Genomic DNA, 21767 nt, shown 5'->3' with positions numbered 1-21767 from the left:
GAGCTAAAGCAATTACATTTTTCAATGTTGCCCTTTGAAAGAAAAATGGAAATTAAAATGCTCAGGCCAACACCTATGCTTAACCTTACCCAGGTGACAAAATGTAAAACTAGAGATTACAAAAGAGAATTCAAACCCGAGGTATATGATAAATATCCATGGATTTGTGGTTGTGAATTATCTAACAGGCTCTTTTGTTTTTATTGTCTCCTGTTTGCAAAACAAAGCGGGGATTCAAGCTGGGTGAGTTATGGTGTCGCCGATTTATCGCATTTAAGTCAAAAAATAAATAAACATAATTGCTCCCAATCACATTTAAACTCCACATTAGAGTTTAATTTGCTAGGAAGGGTTGATATTCGGCAACAACTTGACAGTGCATATCGTTTGAATATTAAAAAACATAATGAGCAAGTAACGAAAAATCGCTATGTTCTTTCCAAAATAATTAATTGTATTTTATTTTGCGGCGCATTTGAGCTTGCACTTCGAGGACATGACGAACGCGATGATTCATTAAATCCAGGCATTTTCAGAGGTCTTATAAACTTCTCAGCAGAGCTTGATGCATCTCTAAAAGAACATCTCACTAGTGCCACTGTTTTTAAAGGAACGTCAAAAGAAATTCAAAACGATTTATTAGACTGTATGCTTACTGTTTGCCAGAACCAAATAAAGAAGGAAATCTCAAATGCAAGTTTTGTAGCAGTGATAGCAGATGAAACTACTGATGTTTCATCTGCCTTCCAATTGGTTGTTGTTTTTAGATACATTATAGGTAACGGACAACCGGTTGAGAGATTCTGGGAATTCACTAATCCAGCTGGACATGATGCAGAATCTTTAGCTACGCGTTTTCAAGCTACTTTGGAAAAAGTTATAGACAACCCAGAGAAACTGATATCGCAGAGTTACGACGGTGCAAGCGGGATGAGTGGTCAGCATGCAGGTGTTCAGGCTATAATTAAACGTACCTACAAGAATGATTTAATTGTCAGCCAAGCAAGCAGTCAAAATCAACAAGTTTGAGTATTTTTTTCAAATCTAAGTGACATTACTAACTTTTTTAGTAACTCGCCACAAAGGATAGCTATTCTAGATGAAACTGTTAGAAGAAGGATACCTCATGGTTCAGCTACCAGGTGGAATTTCAAGAGTCGAACCGTCAATACAGTTTTTGAAAACAGGGAACAGTTAATTGAATGCATGGAAAAAATAGAGTCAACATCGAAAAAAGAAATAAATATAAATCAAGCAGGGGCTATTCGGCGTATGTTACAAGACTCTGTATTTGTGTTTTGGCTTACAGTTTTTCACAATATTATGCCACATGTAGATGTGTTATACAACCAACTTCAGAAAACACAAACAGATGCGGCACTTATTCGAAAACATATTAACACTTTCCAGCAGACAATGGAAAACGAAAGGAATAGAATGGACACAGTGACCATGACGATATCAGAAACAGAGGAAACATCTAGGAAAAGGAAGAGAGAAAATATTCACATTGCTCAGACTGTGGCAGCTAAAGAGATATGCGATGTTATCACAAATCAAGTAAAAGATAGATTTTCTTTTATAACTCACTACTCGGCTGTTTCTCTCCTCCAAGCGGAAAAATTTGCGGATTACGAGAACATTTTTCCAAATCAGCTTCTTGAACAAACATCAGCGGTTTATCACACATTACAGAAAGATCGCCTGAAAACTGAACTAGGAGTAATTTACAGAAGACCAGATTTCCGAAATATGAATGGTACCATCAGTCTTCTACAGTTTGTAATAGAAAATAACTTGGACAGTACTTACTGTTGCAAATTATTTTGAAAATTCCCGTGACAACTGCTGAGGCTGAGAGATGTTTCTCAACTTTAAAACGAGTTAAGACATTTCTAAGGAGCACCATGACTGAGGAAAGACTGACTGCTCTAGCCATGCTCACAATTGAAAAACAATTGATCAATGACATACCTACATTCACCGAAAATGTTATTGATTTATTTGCCTCAAAAAAAGACAGGCGGATTGACATAATTTACAAAAATTGTACTTGAGTTATCAACATTCTGTTTTAATCTTTACCGTTGAAGTTAATTATTAAGCACTAGTGTAATAGAAATAATCTTCTTTTGTAGAAAGTAAAATGTGGGTGTATTTATCTTCATGTTGCCAAGGCCTTTGGCTGCATTGCCTAATATCGAACACTGGGGGCTGGGGCAACAGTAATTGAAATGTGGTTGTATTTCTCTATAAAGTGGAAGTTTCTTTAAATCCAGGAATATATATGTTTTCATAAATGTACATTCAACATTCTTATTATTTTGCAGCTTTAATTAATCATTTGGTTAATATATATATGTTATTATATAATTTAACTGAGCACCATCATGTATATTTTAAGACTAGACATGGGAAGGTAGTGTAGGCTCCTCCATTTGTGCACTGTTGCACGTGAACATGGCTGTACTGAAGAGTATGCATTCATAGATTTAAGATGTCTGTGTCCACTATGAGGAACACAGTGAGCAATGCATGGTGAGGATATGGAAGACCACAGGCACAGTTCTTGTTAAGGCCAGAAGTGGCAGGGCAAGTAAAATATCAGAGAGGGCCAGAGGCAAAGGCAAAGGATGGTGAGAACGGTCAAAAACAGCCCACAGACCACCTCCAAAGACCTGTACTACTGGGAATATTGTTGAGGGTCTCATGGATTCCACTCAATATCAGCAGATACTTGAGAATAATGTTGAGGAATCAGTCACAAACTTCAGTTGAAGTTACCCCCAGGCCGGGGCTGGATATTTCAAGAAGACGATGACCAAAAACACTGCTGGTTCAAATGGGTGGGGCCATTTGAGGGGCGTGACTTTCACAAAGAGGTGTGGCTTTTAAAATGGGTGTGGCTTGTTAAATGGACGTGGTTTTTAAAAAGGGGCGTGGTTTTTCAAAGGGGCGTGGCTTTCTAATAGGGGGAGGGTCTTGTGCACCCCCATCCTAAAAATTCACCAGCCGCCACTGGTAGCTACTGGATGTCACAGGGAACGATCTCTGACCTCTATCTAGTAATTTAATGCTATCACCCTGTGGGAAACCAGTGTTAGTGTTTTACACTGCTTTTCCTTATGCTCAGGTCCCTGTCAGAATTTTAGTTTGCTGTCAGACTTTGAGGTGCTGTTACTGCTCCGCAGAACGGATCCAGGAGGGTAAGTCCTATTTTTTCCAAATGGGAATAATGCCTAATGGGCTTCCCTAAAAATAGGAGCTTTTAATTAAAAGATCACAGTGTGATACTTTATTGCCCTAAAGGATCAGGGCACATGTTTGAGCACCTTCAGTATGGAGGTTATTAATTTTATTGAGCAGATGGGGCGTGTATATGTGCTGCTTGCTCATTATATTGTCCTTATATTGTGAGGTATATTTTGTTAGGTGCAACTATGGCTCATGAGGGTTTTGCATTTGGGGTCTCAGAAGCGCGCACATGCTTTTACTCCGCTTTGGGGGCGGTCTCTGATATTGCGGTCATGTAACCAGTTGTGGTTGGCTAGTCGGAAGCTTATATTGCCGCAAGCTGACTGTTTTTACAACTGAAATACCGCTTGAGGAGAGAAGCTCTTTCTGTTACCGATATTCCTGGTATCATAAGAGGTGCTAAGTGCCCCAGCTAGGCTGCAGGGCAGATGTGCCAATCTTATTTACAGTAACTTTTTGCAGTGCCCTGTGGCACATCTGTTCCTCCCTCTCGAGGTGTGTTTTTGCCAGCAGATTTTGCTTCTCATCTACAATCCGCTGTCTCAGCTGCACTAAATGCTATCCCTGTCTCTAGTAAACGCTAGAGAAAGGTTAAACATATTTTTACTGATTTTGAGGGTTAATCCTTCTACTCAGTTTGTCTCTTCCCTCTGAGGACGAGTTAACTTCTGTAGCTTCTGAGGTTGATTTTTCAGAGTCAGAGATTTCAGAGATTAAACCTGTTATCCCTGAGGATTTGAACTTCAGATTTAAATGAGAACCTTCATTTTTTTACTAAATGAGGTTCTGTCTACTTTATATGTTCCTGACACTGAACAGTCTGAGGAACCCAAGATCCTTAAACTAGACAGGGAGACTTTTCCGGTCCCCACCCAAATGGCGGACATTATCTTGAAGGAGTGGGAAAGAATAGGAACTCCCTTTTCTCCTTCTGCAACTTTTAAGAAGATGTTTCATGTTCCAGACTCCAATTTGGAACTTTGGAGTTCTATCTCTAAGGTGGATGGAGCTATTTAAACTCATTATAAGAGGACCACTATTCCTCTTGAGGATAATACATATTTTAAGGACTCCATGGACAGGAAGCTGGAGGGTTACTTAAGGATAATGTTTCAACACATGGGCTTTCTTTTCCAACCTGCTGCAGCAGTGGCTGCTGTTGCAGGTGCAACAACCTACCGGTGTGACTCTTTTATCGTAATTGATCGAAGTTGAATCTCCTCTAGACAAAATTCATGGTTGTATCAAGGCTATTAAGATAGCTAATACTTTAATTTGCAACGCTAACATGCAGATTATCTGCCTGAAATCTAAGTCTTCAGGTTTTGCAGTATTATCTCGCAGGGCCCTTTGGTTAAAATTCTGGTCTGCAGATATAGTTTCCAAAACTAGACTCATCTCTCTTCCCTTCAAGGGAAAAATATTGTTCGGTCCAGGTCTGGACTCCATTATTTTAATGGTTACAGGGGGAAAAGGATCCTTCCTTCCACAGGAAAAGAAGGCAAAGGCTAAGGGTCGTCAGCCTTCTAATTTTCGTTCCTTTTGTTCAGACAAGGCTCAGAGGACTCAGTCCTTCTCCAAGCCCGATCAGTCTAATGGGACATGGAAACCCAGTTAATCTTGGAACAAGGCCAATCAGGCTAAGATATCCACATATAACAAATCAGCATGAAGGAGTGGCTGCCGATCCGGGACCGTATCAGGTAGGGGGTAGATTGTCCTTTTTCTCAGAGGCTTGGATTCAGAACGTTCAAGACCCTTGGGTCTTGGATGTGGTTTTCCAAGGTTTCAAGATAGGGTTCAAACCTTGCCCTCCCAGGGGCAGATTCCTAATATCAAGGCTTTCCACAAAACCAGAAAAGTGAGCAGGTTTCTTAAATTGCGTGCAAGAGCTTTCCTCTCTGGGAGTAATTGTTCCAGTTCCCCCAGCCCAGAGAGGGCTGGGGTTTTATTCAAACCTCTTTGTGGTTCCCAAAAATAAGAAATCCAATCTTGGATTTAAAATGCCTCAACAAATTGCTCAGAGTACCATCGATCAAGATGGAAACTATCAAATCAATTCTCCCATTGTTCCAGGAGTGTCAGTTTATGACAATAATCGACCTAAAGGATGCATATTTACATGTTCCAATCCACAAGGATCACGTTCAGTTCTTGAGGTTTGCCTTTCTGGACCAACATTTACAATCCATAGCTTTGCCGTTCGGCTTAGCAACTGCTCCCAGAATATTCACAAAGGTATTAGGAGCTCTTCTTGTAGTAGCCAGATCTCAAGTTATTGCGGTTGCTCCTTACCTTGACGATATCTTGGTTCAGGCTCCATCTTCTCATTTGGCAAGATGTCACACAGAGTCTCTTCTGTGTCTCCTTCGGACTCACGGATGGAAGATCAATGAAGAGAAGAGTTCCCTGGTTCCCAGTACCAGATTAGTGTTTCTGGGTATGATTATCAACTCAGTTTCCATGAAGTTCTTTCTAACAGATCAGAGACGCTCAAAGCTTATGACAATTTGTTCTCTTCAGGCAACCTCAAATCCTTCGGTATCTCTGTGCATGGAAGTAATTGGTCTTATGGTGTCCTCCATTGACATTATTCCTTTTGCTTGCTTCCATCTTTGACCTTTACAGTTATGTATGCTGAGGCAATGGAATAGCGATCACTCAGACCTGTCCTAACAGATAGTCTTGGATAATCTGGCGAGAGACTCTCTCTTAGTGGCTCTCTCAAGATCACCTCCCAGGGCACATACTTCTTGACACCATCCTGGGAGATTGTGACTATGGATGCAGTCTTTCAGGCTGGGGAGCAGTCTGGGGTCCCAGGAAGGCTCAGGGGATTTTGTCTCCAGAGGAGCCAATCCTTCCTGTAAATATTCTGGGACTACAGGTCATCTACAATGCTCTAAGGATATTGCCCTAGCTTTTCTTTGTCCGGTATATCAGATTCCAATCAGACAACATCACTTCAGTTGCCTACATAAATCATTAGGGAGGAATGAGAAGTTCCTTAGCGATGAAGGAGGTGTTTCGGATTCTCCAATGGGCGGAATTTCACTCCTGTCTTCTATCTGCGACAATTGGGAAGCGGATTTTCTAAGCAGACAGTCCTTTCACCCGGGGGAGTGGTCTCTTCACCCAGAGGTGTTTTCAGAAATAACCCTCATGTGGGGGGTTCCGAGATAGACCTCATGGCTTCTCGACTCAATGCCAAACTTCCCAGGTACAGATTGAGGGATCCTCAGGCGGTCTTAGTGGATGCGTTAGTGGTTCAAGCTCATATATCTGTTTCCTCCATTGGCTCTTCTGCCTCCAGGCATTGCCCATATCAAGCAGGAACAAGCCCCTGTGATTCTAATAGCTCCCTCTTGGCCCTGCAGAACTTGGTTTGCAGACCTGGTGAGGATGTCTTCCTCTCCTCCATGGAGATTGCCATCTTGGACGGATCTACTAAGTCAGGGTCCTTTCCTACATCCAAATGTAGGTTAACTGAGGCTGACTGCATAGAGATTGAACGCCTAGTCTTGTCTAAGAGAGGTTTTTTTGAGAGTGTTATTGACACTCTGATTCAAGCTCGTAAGCCGGTTACTCGCTGTATTTACCATAAAGTGTGGCGTACCTATTTAAATTGGTGTGTGGAATGTGGCTTTCCTTAGCACAAGGTGAGAGTTAATCAAATTCTGTCTTTTTTCCAGGATTTTTTGGAGATGTGTCTATCGGCCAGCTCTCTAAGAGGTCAGATATCTGCCCTGTCTGTCTTACTGCACAAGAGATTGGCAGATCTTTCTGATATTCAGTCCTTTGTTCAGGTCTTGACTAGAATCAGACCTGTATTTAAACCTGTTGCTCCTCCTTGGAGCCTTAACCTTGTTCTTCGTGTTCTGCAGCAGGCTCCATTTGAGCCTATGCATTCTGTTGATCTTAAACTTTTATCTTGGCTTTTGTTGGCTATCGCTTCTGCTCGTAGAGTTTCTGAGATTTCTGCTTTATAATTTGATCCTCCTTATCTTGTGTTTCACACAGATAAATCGGTTTTACGTACTGTTAGGTTTTCTACCTAAAGTGGTTTCGGGTCGAGACATCAATGAGGAGATTGTTGTTCCTTCTTTCTGTCTTAATCCTTCCTCTCTGAAGGAACGTTTGCTTCACAATCTGGATGTAGTTTGAACCTTAAAGTTTTATCTTCAGGCTACTAGAGATTTTAGACAATCCAATTATTTGTTTTTGTTATACGATGGTAAACGCAGGGGCCAGATGGCTACTGCAACTTCACTCTCGTTTTGGCTGAGAAGTGCCATATGTTTGGCCTATGAGAAGGCTGGTCAACAGCCTCCTGAGAGGATTATGACTCATTCCACTAGGGCAGTATCTTCTTCTTGGACATTTAAGAATGAAGCTTCTGTGGATCAGATTTGTAAGGGGGCGACTTGGTCTTCCTTACATACTTTTTCAGAATTCTACAAGTTTGATGTTTTTGGTTCGGTGGAAGCGGCTTTTGGGAGAAAGGTGTTATAAGCGGGAATGCCTTCAGATTAGGGTCCGCCTTTTTCCCTTCCGTGTTTGATTCTGTGTCCTCTATAGCTTGGGTATTGGTTCCCAACAGTAAGGAATTAAGTTGTGTACTCTCCCTAAATAAATTATTCCTATTTAAAACTAAATACTTACCTATAAAATAAACCCTTAGATAGCTACAATATAACTAATAGTTACATTGTATCTAGCTTAGGGTTTATTTTTATTTTACAGGCAAGTTTGTATTTATTTTAACTAGATAGAATAGTTATTAACTATTTAATAACTTCCTAGTTAAAATAAATACAAAAGTACCTGTAAAATAAAACCTAACCTAAGTTACACTAACACCTAACACTACACTATAATTAAATGAATTCCCTACATTAAATACAATTAAATAAAATTATCTAAAGTACAAAAAAAACAAACGCTAAATTACAGAAAATAATAAACAAATTACAAGATTTTTAAACTAATTACACCTAATCTAATCCTCCTAACAAAATAAAAAAGCCCCCCCAAAATAAAAAAAAGCCCTACCCTACACTAAATTACAAATAGACCTTAAAAGGGCCTTTTGCGGGGCACTTCCCCAAAGTAATCAGCTCTTTTACCTGTAAAAAAAATTACAAATCTCCCCCCAACATTAAAACCCACCACCCACACAACCATCCCTACTCTAAAACCCACCCAATAACCCCTTAAAAAACCTAACACTAACCCCTTGAAGATCACCTTACCGGGAGAAGTCTGCATCCAACTGGGCTGAAGTCCTCATTCCTCAACGAATCCGGCAGAAGTGGTCCTCCAGACGGGCAGAAATGGTCCTCCAGATGGGAAGAAGTCTTCATCCAGAAGGCATCTTCTATCTTCATCCATCCGGCGCGGAGCGGCTCCATCTTCAAGACATCCGACGCGGAGCATCCTCTTCGGCCGATGTCTTCTTGTTGAATGAAGGTACCTTTAAGTGACATCATCCAAGATGGCGTCCCTTAGATTCCGATTGGCTGATAGAATTCTATCAGCCAATCGGAATTAAGGTAGAAAAAATCCTATTGGCTGATGCAATCAGCCAATAGGATTTAAGTTCAATCCTATTGGCTGATCCAATCAGCCAATAGGATTGAGCTTGTATTATATTGGCTGTTCCAATCAGCCAATAGAATGCAAGCTCAATTCTATTGGCTGATTGCATCAGCCAATAGGATTAAACTTAAATCCTAGGACCACTTCTGCCGGATTCGTTGAGGACTTAGGCCTGGTTGGGTGAAGACTTCTCCCGTTAAGGTGATCTTGAAGTGGTTAGTGTTAGTTTTTTTTTAATGGGGTATTGGGTGGGTTTTAAAGTAGGGTTGGTTGTGTGGGTGGTGGGTTTTAATGTTGGGGGGGGATTTGTAATTTTTTTTACAGGTAAAAGAGCTGATTACTTTGGGGCAATGTCCCGCAAAAGGCCCTTTAAGGGCTATTTGTAATTTAGTGTAGGGTAGGGCTTTTTTTTTTTATTTTATTAGGGGGATTAGATTAGGTGTAATTAGTTTAAAAATCTTGTAATTTATTATTTTCTGTAATTTAGTGTTTGTTTGTTTTTTGTACTTTAGATAATTTTATTTAATTGTATTTAATGTAGGGAATTAATTTAATTATAGTGTAGTGTTAGGTGTTAGTGTAACATAGGTTAGGTTTAATTTTACAGGTATATTTGTATTTATTTTAGCTAGGTAGTTATGAAATAGTTAATAACTATTTAGTAACTATTCTACCTAGTTAAAAAATTTACAAACTTGCATTTAAAATAAAAATAAACCCTAAGCTAGCTACAATGTAAATTAGGGTTTATTTTACAGGTAAGTATTTAGTTTTAAATAGGAATAATTTATTTAATGATAGGAATATTTATTTAGATTTATTTAAATTATATTTAAATTAGGGGGTGTTACGGTTAGGGTTAGATTTAGGTTTAGGGGTTAATAAATTTAATATAGTGGCGGCGATGTAGGGGTTGGCAGATTAGGGGTTAATAAGTATAATGTAGGTTGCGGCAGTGTAGGGGGGGCAGATTAGGGGTTAATAACTTTATGTAGGTGCGGCAGTGTCGGGGTAGCAGATTAGGGATTAATAAGTATAATGTAGGTGGCGGCGGTGTAGGGGGCGGCAGATTAGGGGTGTTTAGACTCGGGGTACATGTTAGGGTGTTAGGTGTAAACATTACCATAGGAATAAATGGGATATCGAGCAGCAACGAACATGAGCTTTCGCTGCTTTCAGACTCCCATTGATTCCTATGGTATCCGCTGCCTCCAGGGTGGCGGATTTAAAACCAGGTACGCTGGGCCGGAATAGTGGCAAGCGTACCTGTTAGGAATTTGATAACTAGCAAAAGTAGTCAGATAGTGCCGAATTTGCATTCAGAACATCTGTAATGACGTAAGCATCGATCTGTGTCGGACTTTGCCCGGCGGATCGTATGTTACGTCACAAAATTCTACTTTTGCCGGTCTGTAGGGTTTGATAACTAAGGGGAATCAGGCTTGCCACAAATACGCTGCGGAATTCCAGCGTATTTGCGGTTGACGGCTTGATAAATAGATGCATTACCCTTTGTCAAGGCATTTAAAAATGTGAAAACTAAAGCAAATTATGCTTACCTGCAAACAAATGATTTTTGTTTAGCGCAGTAAAGTTAACCTCTGCACTACCAGGAATTATAGAGAAAAACTTTCTCAAAATACTAGAGAATTTGTATTTTTTTTTGTCACTCCGTTTGAACAGAAGTAAAGCCTTTGGTTGTTTGTTTGTTTGTTTTTTTTGTTTTTTTTATTTGGTTTACCTATAAAAACTATAAATATTTATAAAATAGACAACACAAGGTATTGATCAAGGCCCATTTTGGTATACTTGATAACACTTTTTCCGCCAAATACGGTCGTATATATATATATATAAAAAAAAAGTTAACTTTTTCACAAACTTTGGGTTTTTACACTGAAATTATTTACACAAAGTTACTGCAGTCATAAGACAAATGGTTGCAAAAGCTTCTCTGGGATCCATTTTGTTCAGATATAGCAGACATGCATGACTTTGCCATTGTTTTTTGCAATTAAAAGGCAGCTAATTGCAGCTGTGCACAATAGGGTGTTAGTTCATGTGTTTAATATATGTAACACTGTGCTCACACACGTGGAGCTCCTAGGAGCCAGCACTGATTGGCTAAAATGCAAGTCTGTCAAAAGAACTGAAATAAGGGGCGGTTTGCAAAGGCTTAGATACAAGATAATCACAGAGGTAAAAAGTGTATTAATATATCAGTGTTGGTTATGCAAAGCTAGGGGATAGGTAATAAAGGGATTATCTATCTTTTAGAACAATAAAAATTCTGGTGTAGACTCTCCCTTTAATTATAAATATTGTATCTTTAGTGTAGGGATCCCCCTCCCAACCTCCCCCATCCAAGCAATTATTATGTTCTGTAGTATCGGGTTCCATAACCCCCCTTCAACCGAGTGTAGGGACCCATCCTTCCCTCTCCCTTCCAAAGCATTTGCTGTAGTGTAGGAAATCCCGTTACTCCCTCCCCCTATTGCGCTGGACCACCCACCTGCCTCCCTCCCACCACTCCCACCAGCACAAATGGAAGATAGTTACAGTGAGTGACACAGACAGTGGGGCATATTTAACAATGTGCAAGCGGACATAATACAAAGTAGCGTATCATGTCTGCCGCACATTGATAAATGCAGACAGAGTCATTGCACCAGCAGTTCTTGTGAACTGCTGGTGCAATGCCGCCCCCTGCAGGTTTGCGGCCAATCGGCCGCTAGCAGGGGGTGTCAATTAACCCGATCGTATTCGATTGGGTTGATTTCTATCCGGGGCCTCAGAGCAGGTGGACAAGTTATGGAGCAGCGGTCTGAAGTTATGAAGGCTCGCCGGAGACAAGGGGCATCAAGCTCCATACGGAGTTTGATAAATATGCCCCAGTGGCTTTATATGGTAAGGAAACAGGATAAGTATGATTAAAAATAAATAAAAAGAGAGAAGCGCTCAACTTGGGAACGAACAAAAGCATAATAGCTTGTTCTATGGCTAGTTAAGTACGATAAGTATGATGCCTTCTGCCTCCTGGTACGCTGAACAAAGTACTGTGTGACATAGTACCTTCCTCTATATAGTTCAAGAAGTTAATTTTCACTAACAGTCCTGTGACTACTTAAAGGAACTGTAAACACCTTGAGATTTTAATTCAGAATGTTTTGTTTTTATGCTTAGTAAAAAAAGTTTGCATTATAGCCTCTTGCATATTGACCTTGTTTATATATTTCAGGGGAACGTCCATTCCAGTGTAATCAATGTGGAGCATCCTTTACTCAGAAGGGGAATTTGCTTAGGCATGGAAAACTGCACACTGGAGAAAAGCCCTTCAAGTGCCACTTGTGTAGTTATGCATGCCAGAGGAGAGACGCCTTATCTGGGCACCTCCGCACACATTCTGGTGAGCATTTTCTATTTTATGTTCTCATACTTATTGAATCTACATGTGTGTGTGTATTTGTGTCTATATATAAATAAATATATATATATATATATATATATATATATATATATAAATTTGTATGTGCGTGTGTCTGCAAATACAAAGGTGTGTGTGTGTGTATATATATATATATATATATATATATATATATATATATATATATATAAATAACAGACTTGCACTCGCTCGACATTTTAGTGAAATATTTTACTGAAAAGTTGTGACGTTTCGAGGACAAAAAATCCCCTTCCTCAGACAATGTGTTAACAAACACTAGTGACTTTATACACTGTGTAAAACCAAACCCCTACCCTCAATTAGATTAAAAAAAACGCCAAATTGGTAACTATGGTGACCTATGAGTCACATTATAAACAAACAAGTGCTATCGTATATTAAAAAGTATATATAGATGAGCCATCCTGGCTCTAACATACTAGTGACAGCCCAAGTGCTCAATAAGGAAACTGTGGAGCAATGGAGACAAACATGGAATACAAACAGATCACAGAATAAGCAGAGTTACGGTTTCCAATCGATCATTCATACCGCCATTTACTGCTCAATATTATGTCTAGAGATACTAGAGATCTTTAAGGATGCAGAATCATAACATCGGTTAATAACTCACCAGAGTAGGGACGCATAACAGAGACTCAGTAGTCATTCACTGTCGCATCGGTATACAACGCCGGGTAGAGAAGCCGGAACTGCACAGGACTCTCACGTGGGGGGCAAACGGCCAATCACCGGAATTGTTTACCGTTGCCGTAGTGACCAACAGCATCAAATCACACGTCAGACCTGCAGCACTGGAATACACACACAATGTTTATAATGTGACTCATAGGTCACCATAGTTACCAATTTGGCGTTTTTTTTTATCTAATTGAGGGGAGGGGTTTGGTTTTACACAGTGTATAAAGTCACTAGTGTTTGTTAACACATTGTCTGAGGAAGGGGATTTTTTGTCCTCGAAACGTCACAACTTTTCAGTAAAATATTTCACTAAAATGACCAGCGAGTGCAAGTCTGTTATTTTTCTATATTGATTCCCACTAGCACCCTGGCAGTTGCTACTAAGTGAGAGTGCACATCTTTGCTACATATATATATATATATATATATGTGTGTGTGTGTGTGAATATATATTTTATATATATATATATATATATATATATTTATTTATGCATATGAGTGTTTGTGTATGTATATATTTATATACACACATATATGTGTTTGTATGTATGTATGTATGTGTGTATATATATATATATATATATATATATATATAAATAATGAACATAGCATTAAATACATAACAAATGACAAATTCTTAACATATTTATGGTTCAAAAGGAAAAACACAATATACTCTAGCTAATTAAAAATAACCAATAATTTAGGTACACAATATGATTGTTTGGCTTAGTAACTCAACCAGTTCTTGCCACAGGACCAATTCTCTGAGATTATCTAAAACATCTTGTCAGTACAGCAAAGTCGCTAAGTGGAGTTTTGTATGTGTAGGAGAGACATATATTACTACATAATGCTCGGGGGGGGGGGGGGGGGGAGAGAGAGAGAGAGAAAACTCTGATTTCTTTCTGTGCTGGAGAGTTTTTTATATTCAGGCCTTTAGTATTTTTGAAACTAGAAGTGAGAACTTATCATTAAAAAGGTGAAAAAAGTTTAAAATGCATTTTAGGTTATTATATTATTCCTAAATCTGTAGGCGTGTTTAGGTTTGTGTGTCTACTGGGGGTTGATAAATTACTGAAGGGTATAATGGCGATAGCTGTGAGTTTGTTCATGCTGAACTGGCAGCAAACCGACAGAAGAGAAGTCAAATTGTTGCTGGAATGTGTCGGTTTTATTAAGAGGCTCTGAATAATTGTAAAATAAAAAATAGTGAATGTTAAAAATGCATTTATATACATTTAAAGAAACATTTAAAAAAGTATTCAAAAAGGTATTTGCAATAATAAATTATTATTTTGATGAATATATTGTAGTTGTGTACACATTTTATGTACACAGATTTTATTAAACCAAGAAATGATCATGTTTATTAAAATGTTTGTGTGTTTTTGGGGGGGGGGGGTGGAATTAAAATGATGAAAAAAAACCCACATGGTAACAGTTAAGCCTTTAAAAGATGCCAGAATGAATCAAATTTCATGCAAGTGCTGCCTAATGTGTTCTCTGGTGGATTAGAATATAGTTGTTTTAATCTCTAAGTTCAGAGTATCACAGTGCACCCAGTAACCAGGTTTTCTAATGGACTAGCATAGTCTTTTATTTGAAAACATTTAAACCTATTTAAGCACTTGTCACAGCTTTTATGGATTGAAATACACCCAAAAAGTGTTCACTTCTTTATGGATTTTGGTAAACTTAGTCACACACAGTCAGTAACACACACATATACCTGCATACACACCACTACATGCATGTATGCACACACACACAAGCCACTACACACATGTGCACGCACCACTAAACACACACACACCATTGCACATGCTCACACACCACTGCACACACGCATGCACACAGACACGCAGGCACACAAACCCAATTGACAGAGACATAGGGGTCAATCACAATCTATTGGATATCGTCTCCTCAAAATGATTGTTTCGTAATGACCGAAATTGTAGGCAAGTGTGCACAATGCAATATTGTATTGTTTATTTAAAAACCTGGGAACAAAAAAAAAAACAGAAAATCTCCCTAAAAGGACTTTCTTTCCTAAGATATGGTGAGTCCACCGCATGAGTAATTACTGTTGCGAATATCACTCCTGGACAGCAGGAGGAGGCAAAGAGCACCACAGTTAAACTGCTAAGTATCACTCCCTTACCCCCAAACTCCAGTCATTCTCTTTGCCTTCAGTGCATGAAGGAGGTGAAGTTTAGGTGTCTGAAGAAATTTTTTTTATTTAATCTACAAGCAAGTTTTGGGGTGTAGCCGTATTCCACGTCATTCCTTGCAGTCGGATAGTGGTGGTTTTATAGTAGTTAGGCACTTGTAAAGAGCTACTTACTGTGTTTTCCTAACAATTGCTGCCCTAGTTTAGAAAGCCAGAGTTGGCTACTCTGTTTTTTCTTTTTCAAGGGTCTCTGTGAGGAACTGTGTCCTCTTATATCTTATAACTGTTTACTTACAGGTAAGTGCTTTTTCTTCCAGTTGGGGAGACCATACACTTAACAAATTAAAAACACTGCTTTTTTATTGGGACATAGACAATCCTGTTGTATGGGTTACACTGGGGCATGAAACAGGCACTGTAGCATGTGTGAGACTAACATTTAAACTCTTTTAAAAAGAAAGGGTAAAATGTTTTTATTAGGCTTTATTTTCTGACACATATTTACTTGATAAAACAATACAAGTTTAAACTGAAAGTAAGGCTGGATTTTCTATTTCAACAGCTTATTCATTTCCCCTTTGCTTTAAAATAAAACGATGCAACATTTTAAACGGTCAGATTTGAAAAAACGGTTATTTCTGGTACTCAGTGTACCAGGAAGTAGTGCCTCTCTGTGTCACAGCAGTAATTTGAGCTCTGCAGTTGCGGTCACATGAACAGCATTATTTTATAACGTTTCTGAGGAAAAAGTTGATTTTCTCCATTTCTGGGTGATCCGGTCTTAATTGGTAGCGGTAAGGCACCTCAGTAATTGAGGTGTGGGGTTGCCTGAGCGGTATTTTAGAAGTTTATTTGATGTTTATTAAATGTTTTTTCTTAACTTTTCTTACATAATTTTAGCTGGGGATCGATCCTAATTTGGGATAAAATTTAAAGTGTATATTTTCCTTGGCTTATTTTAACTGAATATTAAAATCTTTTAAACTTATCTGTACAAGTTTATATACTGTTTCACAACATGTGTGATATGGAGCAAGAGCCTGCTCTCATGAATTCGTGCTTATTATGTTTAGATGCACAAATTCCAGCTCCTATGCAATTTTGTTCTTCATGTGTCAAGAAAACCTTGCAAAATAAAGTTAATTTCTCTTGTAAGGTTTATCCAGTCCACGGGTTCATCCATTACTTGTGGGATATTCTCCTTCCCAACAGGAAGTTGCAAGAGGACACCCACAGCAGAGCTGTCTATATAGCTCCTCCCCTAACCCCCACCTCCAGTCATTTTCTTGCAACTCTCGACAAGATAGGAAGAATCAAGAGATATGTGATGACTTAGTGTAGTGTGACCTTCAATCAAGAGTTTGTTATTTTTAAACGGTACAGGCGGAAATTAGAAGAAGAATTCTGCCTGGAGGTTGATGATCTTAGCGGTTTGTAACTAAGGTCCATTGCTGTTCTCACACATAACTGAAGAGTATGGGAAAACTTCAGTTGGGGGAACGGTCTGCAGATTACCTGCTTTGAGGTATGTTCAGTATTTTTATTTCTAGAGAGATGAATAAGTTCTAGAAAATGCTGACAGAGCCTTGTGTATTTGAGGTAAGCTAGATGCAGTGATTTAACAACGACTGGGATCATGCTTACAAAACAGGGTAATACTCATGTTAATACTCATATTACTTAGTGACAAAACGTTTACATGTTTCATAAATAGGACGTTTTTTCTCTGAGGGAGATAAGTCTTTATTTGGGGCCTAGTTTTCCACATGGCTAGTCAGATACTCCTAGGAGTATTTTCTTAAGGCCCCTCTGACATCCAGTACATGGTGGGAGGGGCCTATTTTCGCGCTTTAGATGCGCAGTTTCCTTCAGACTGAGACATCCAGCTTCCCTAGAGGAGTCCTCTGGCATCTGAGGACCATTATAAAGGGTTTATTTCTTCCCTAAATCGTATTTGAGGGCAGGTAGGAGCATCAGCACAGCTGTGGCAAGGTGCTCACCTGTTTTTTACCGGTGGTTGACGTTTTTTAAATCCGGTTTGGGGGCTAAGGGGTTAATCATCCATTTGCAAGTGGGTGCAATGTTGCTTTGGTCCCTTACACACACTGTAAAAATTTCGAAGACTTTACTATATTTTTACACTGTTTTGCAGTTTAAGTGCTAGTTTTTTTCTCTTAAAGGCACAGTAACGTTTTTGTTTAATTGCTGTTTCACGTTGCTTCAGTCTGATTCTGAAATGACAGCGTTTAAATTTAAGCTCGAACACCTCCGCTTATTGCTTAGGGAGGTTTTAGTGACTCTGGACGACTGTGAACCCATTGTAGTTCCAGAGAAATTGTGTAAGATGGACAAATACTTTGCAGTGCCTGTTTACACTGATGTTTTTCCAGTCCCTAAGAGGTTTTCGGAAATTATTACTAAGGAATGGGATATACCAGGTGTGCCGTTCTCTCCCCTTCCTGCTTTTAAAAAGATGTTTCCCATAGATGCCGCCATACGGGACTCGTGGCAGACGGTCCCTAAGGTGGAGGGAGCAGTCTCTACCCTAGCTAAGCCTACAACTATCCCCGTCGAGGACAGTTGTGCTTTCCTAGATCCTATGGATAAAAAATTGGAGGGTCTCCTTAAGAAATTTTTTTATACATCAGGGTTTTATTCTCCAGCCTCTTGCATGCATTGCCCCAGTTACTGCTGCAGCGGCTTTTTGGGTAGAGTCTCTTGAGGAGGCTCTACAGGTGGAGACCCCGTTAGATGATATTTTAGACAGGATTAAAGCTCTTAAGTTAGCTAATTCCTTTATTTCTGATGCCGTTTTTCACTTAACCAAGCTAACGGCTAAGAATTCAGGTTTTGCCATTCTGGCGCGTAGGATGCTATGGCTTAAGTCCTGGTCAGCAGACGTTACTTCAAAGTCTAAGCTCCTTAACATCCCCTTCAAGGGACAGACCCTATTCGGGCCTGATCTGAAGGAAATCATTTCTGATATTACTGGAGGAAAAGGTCACGCCTTTCCTCAGGATAGGTCCAATAAGTTAAGGACCAAACAGAATAATTTTCGTTCCTTTTGAAACTTCAATAGTGGCGCAGCTTCAGCTTCCTCTAATACAAAACAAGAGGGAAATGTTGCCCAGTCCAAACCAGTCTGGAGACCTAACCAGGTTTGGAACAAGGGGAAGCAGGCCAAAAAACCTGCTGCTGCCTCTAAGACAGCATGAAGGAGTAGCCCCCGATCCGGGACCGGATCTAGTAGGGGGCAGACTTTCTCTCTTCGCTCAGGCTTGGGCAAGAGACGTCCAGGATCCCTGGGCACTAGAGATTGTTTCCCAGGGATATCTTCTGGAATTCAAAGGTTCATCTCCAAAGGGGAGATTTCACCTCTCACAACTATCTGCAAACCAGATAAAGAGAGAGGCATTCTTACTTTGCGTTCAAGACCTACTGGTTATGTGAGTGATCCACCCAGTTCCAAGGGAGGAACAGGGGCAGGGTTTCTATTCAAACCTGTTTATAGTTCCCAAAAAAGAGGGAACGTTCAGACCAATCTTGGATCTCAAGATCCTAAACAAATTTCTTAGGGTCCCATCTTTCAAGATGGAGACAATCCGAACCATCCTCCCTATGATCCAGGAGGGTCAATATATGACTACCGTGGACTTAAAGGATGCTTATCTCCACATTCCGATTCACATGGATCATCATCAGTTCCTCAGGTTCGCCTTCCTAGACAGGCATTACCAGTTTGTGGCTCTTCCTTTCGGATTAGCCACGGCGCCAAGAATCTTTACGAAGGTTCTAGGGTCTCTACTGGCGGTTCTAAGGCCACGGGGCATAGCGGTGGCTCCTTACCTAGACGACATCCTGATCCAGGCGTCGACTTTTCAAATCGCCAAGTCACATACGGACATTGTTCTGGCCTTTCTGAGGTCTCACGGGTAGAAGGTGAACAGAGAAAAGAGTTCACTCTCTCCTCTCACAAGAGTTTCCTTCCTAGGAACTCTGATAGATTCGGTAGAAATGCAAATTTTTCTGACAGAGGTCAGGATATCAAAGCTTCTAACTTCTTCCCGGGCTCTTCATTCCACTTCTCGGCCGTCAGTAGCTCAGTGTATGGAAATGATCGGCCTAATGGTAGTGGCAATGGACATAGTTCCGTTTGCCCGCCTGCATCTCAGACCTCAACTTTGCATGCTCAATCAGTGGAATGGGGACTACACAGATTTGTCTCCTCTGTTAAATCTGGATCAAGAGACCAGGAATTCTCTTCTCTGGTGGTTATCTCGGGTCCATCTGTCCAGGGGAATGAGTTTCCGCAGGCCAGAGTGGACTATAGTGACGACAGATGCCAGCCTTCTGGGCTGGGGCGCAGTCTGGAATTCCCTGAAGGCTCAGGGTTCGTAGACTCAGGAGGAGGCCCTCCTTCCGATAAACATTCTGGAGCTAAGAGCGATATTCAATGCTCTTCAGGCTTGGCCTCAACTAGCTGCGGTCAGATTCATCAGATTTCAGTCGGACAATATCACGACTGTAGCCTATATCAACCATCAGGGGGGAACAAGGAGTCCCCTGGCAATGATGGAGGTTTCCAAGATAATTCTATGGGCAGAGGATCACTCTTGCCATCTCTCAGCTATCTATATCCCAGGAGTAGAGAACTGGGAGGCGGACTTTCTAAGTCGGCAGACTTTTCATCCGGGGGAGTAGGAGCTCCATCCGGAGGTATTTGCCCAGCTGATTCAACTATCGGGCAAACCAGAACTGGATCTGATGGCGTCTCATCAGAACACCAAGCTTCCTCGTTACGTGTCCAGGTCAAGGGATCCCCAGGCAACGCTGATAGATGCTCTAGCAGTGCCCTGGTCCTTCAGCCTGGCTTATGTGTTTCCACCTTTTCCTCTCCTCCCTTGTCTGATTGCCAAGATCAAGCAGATGAGAGCTTCGGTGATTTTGATAGCATCTGCGTGGCCACGCAGGACTTGGTATGCAGATCTGGTGGACATGTCATCCTTTCCACCATGGACTCTGCCGCTGAGGCAGGACCTTCTACTCCAAGGCCCATTCAAACATCCAATTCTAGTTTATCTGCGACTGACTGCTTGGAGATTGAACGCTTGATTTTATCAAAACTTGGTTTCTCTGAGTCGGTCATTGATACCTTGATTCAGGGTTGAAAGCCTGTCACCAGGAAAATCTATCATAAGATATGGTGTAAATATCTTCATTGGTTTGAATCCAAGGGTTACTCGTGGAGTAAGGTCAGGATTCCTAGGATACTATCTTTTCTCCAAGAAGGATTGGAAAAGGGTTTATCGGCTAGTTCCTTAAAGGGACAGATTTCTGCTATGTCTATTCTTTTGCACAAGCGTCTGGCTGATGTTCCAGACGTTCAGGCGTTTTGTCAGGCTTTGTTTAGAATCAGGCCTGTGTTTAAACCTGTTGCTCCGCCATGGAGTTTAAATTTAGTTCTTAAAGTTCTTTAAGGGGTTCCGTTTGAACCCTTGCATCCCATAGATATCAAGCTTTTATCTTGGAAAGTTCTGTTTTTAGTAGCTATCTCTTCGGCTCAAAGAGTTTCAGAGTTATCTGCCTTGCAGTGTGATTCCCCTTATCTGATCTTCCATGCAGATAAGGTAGTTTTGCGTACCAAACCTGGGTTTCTTCCTAAGGTAGTATCTAATAGGAATATCAATCAGGAAATTGTTGTTCCGTCACTGTGTCCTAATCCTTCTTCAAAGAAGGAACGTCTGTTACACAATCTTGACGTGGTTCATGCTTTAAAGTTTTATTTGCAAGCTACTAAGGATTTTCATCAAACATCTGCATTGTTTGTTGTCTACTCTGGAAGGAGGAGAGGCCAAATGGCTTCGTCAACTTCTCTTTCTTTTTGGCTGAGAAGCATAATCCGTTTAGCTTATGAGACTGCTGGCCAGCAGCCTCCTGAAAGAATTGCATCTCATTCTACTAGAGTGGTAGCTTCCACATGGGCTTTTGAACATGAGGCCTCTGTTGAACAGATTTGTAAGGCGGCGACTTGGTCTTCGCTTCATACTTTTTCTAAATTCTACAAATTTGATACTTTTGCGTCCTCTGAGGCTATTTTTGGGAGAAAGGTCTTACAGGCAGTGGTGCCTTCCGTTTAAGTGCCTGCCTTGTCCCTCCCTTCATCCGTGTCCTAAAGCTTTGGTATTGGTATCCCACAAGTAATGGATGAACCCGTGGACTGGATACACCTTACAAGAGAAAACAAAATTTATGCTTACCTGATAAATTTCTTTCTGTTGTGGTGTATCCAGTCCACGGCCCGCCCTGTTACTTTAAGGCAGGTGTTTTTATTTTTTAAACTACAGTCACCACTGCACCCTATAGTTTCTCCTTTTTCTTGTCTTCGGTCGAATGACTGGAGGTGGGGGTTAGGGGAGGAGCTATATAGACAGCTCTGCTATGGGTGTCCTCTTGAAACTTCCTGTTGGGAAGGAGAATATCCCACAAGTAATGGATGAACCCATGGACTGGATACACCACAAGAGAAAGAAATTATAAATTTAGTTTTTTTTTAGCCTAATGTCTTTCAGGATGATGCTGTTAAAATAATAC

The 21767-nt window shown here is 40.4% G+C and overlaps 1 protein-coding gene across 1 annotated transcript in view; it reads left to right on the top strand.

Moving 5' to 3' along the window:
* The window catches only part of IKZF3 (IKAROS family zinc finger 3), a 147786-nt gene that overhangs the window by 10428 nt on the left and 115591 nt on the right, over positions 1-21767 (top strand). Inside the window, exon 2 of the mRNA XM_053698153.1 lies at positions 12092-12259. Within this exon, the coding sequence (XP_053554128.1) occupies positions 12092-12259 (168 nt within the window). The remainder of the gene's footprint in view (positions 1-12091; positions 12260-21767) is intronic.

Source organism: Bombina bombina, chromosome 1, assembly GCF_027579735.1.
Source record: "Bombina bombina isolate aBomBom1 chromosome 1, aBomBom1.pri, whole genome shotgun sequence".
Lineage (NCBI taxonomy): Eukaryota > Metazoa > Chordata > Amphibia > Anura > Bombinatoridae > Bombina > Bombina bombina.
Note: the sequence above shows the minus strand (reverse complement) of the source record. Positions and strands in the feature narration are given on the sequence as shown.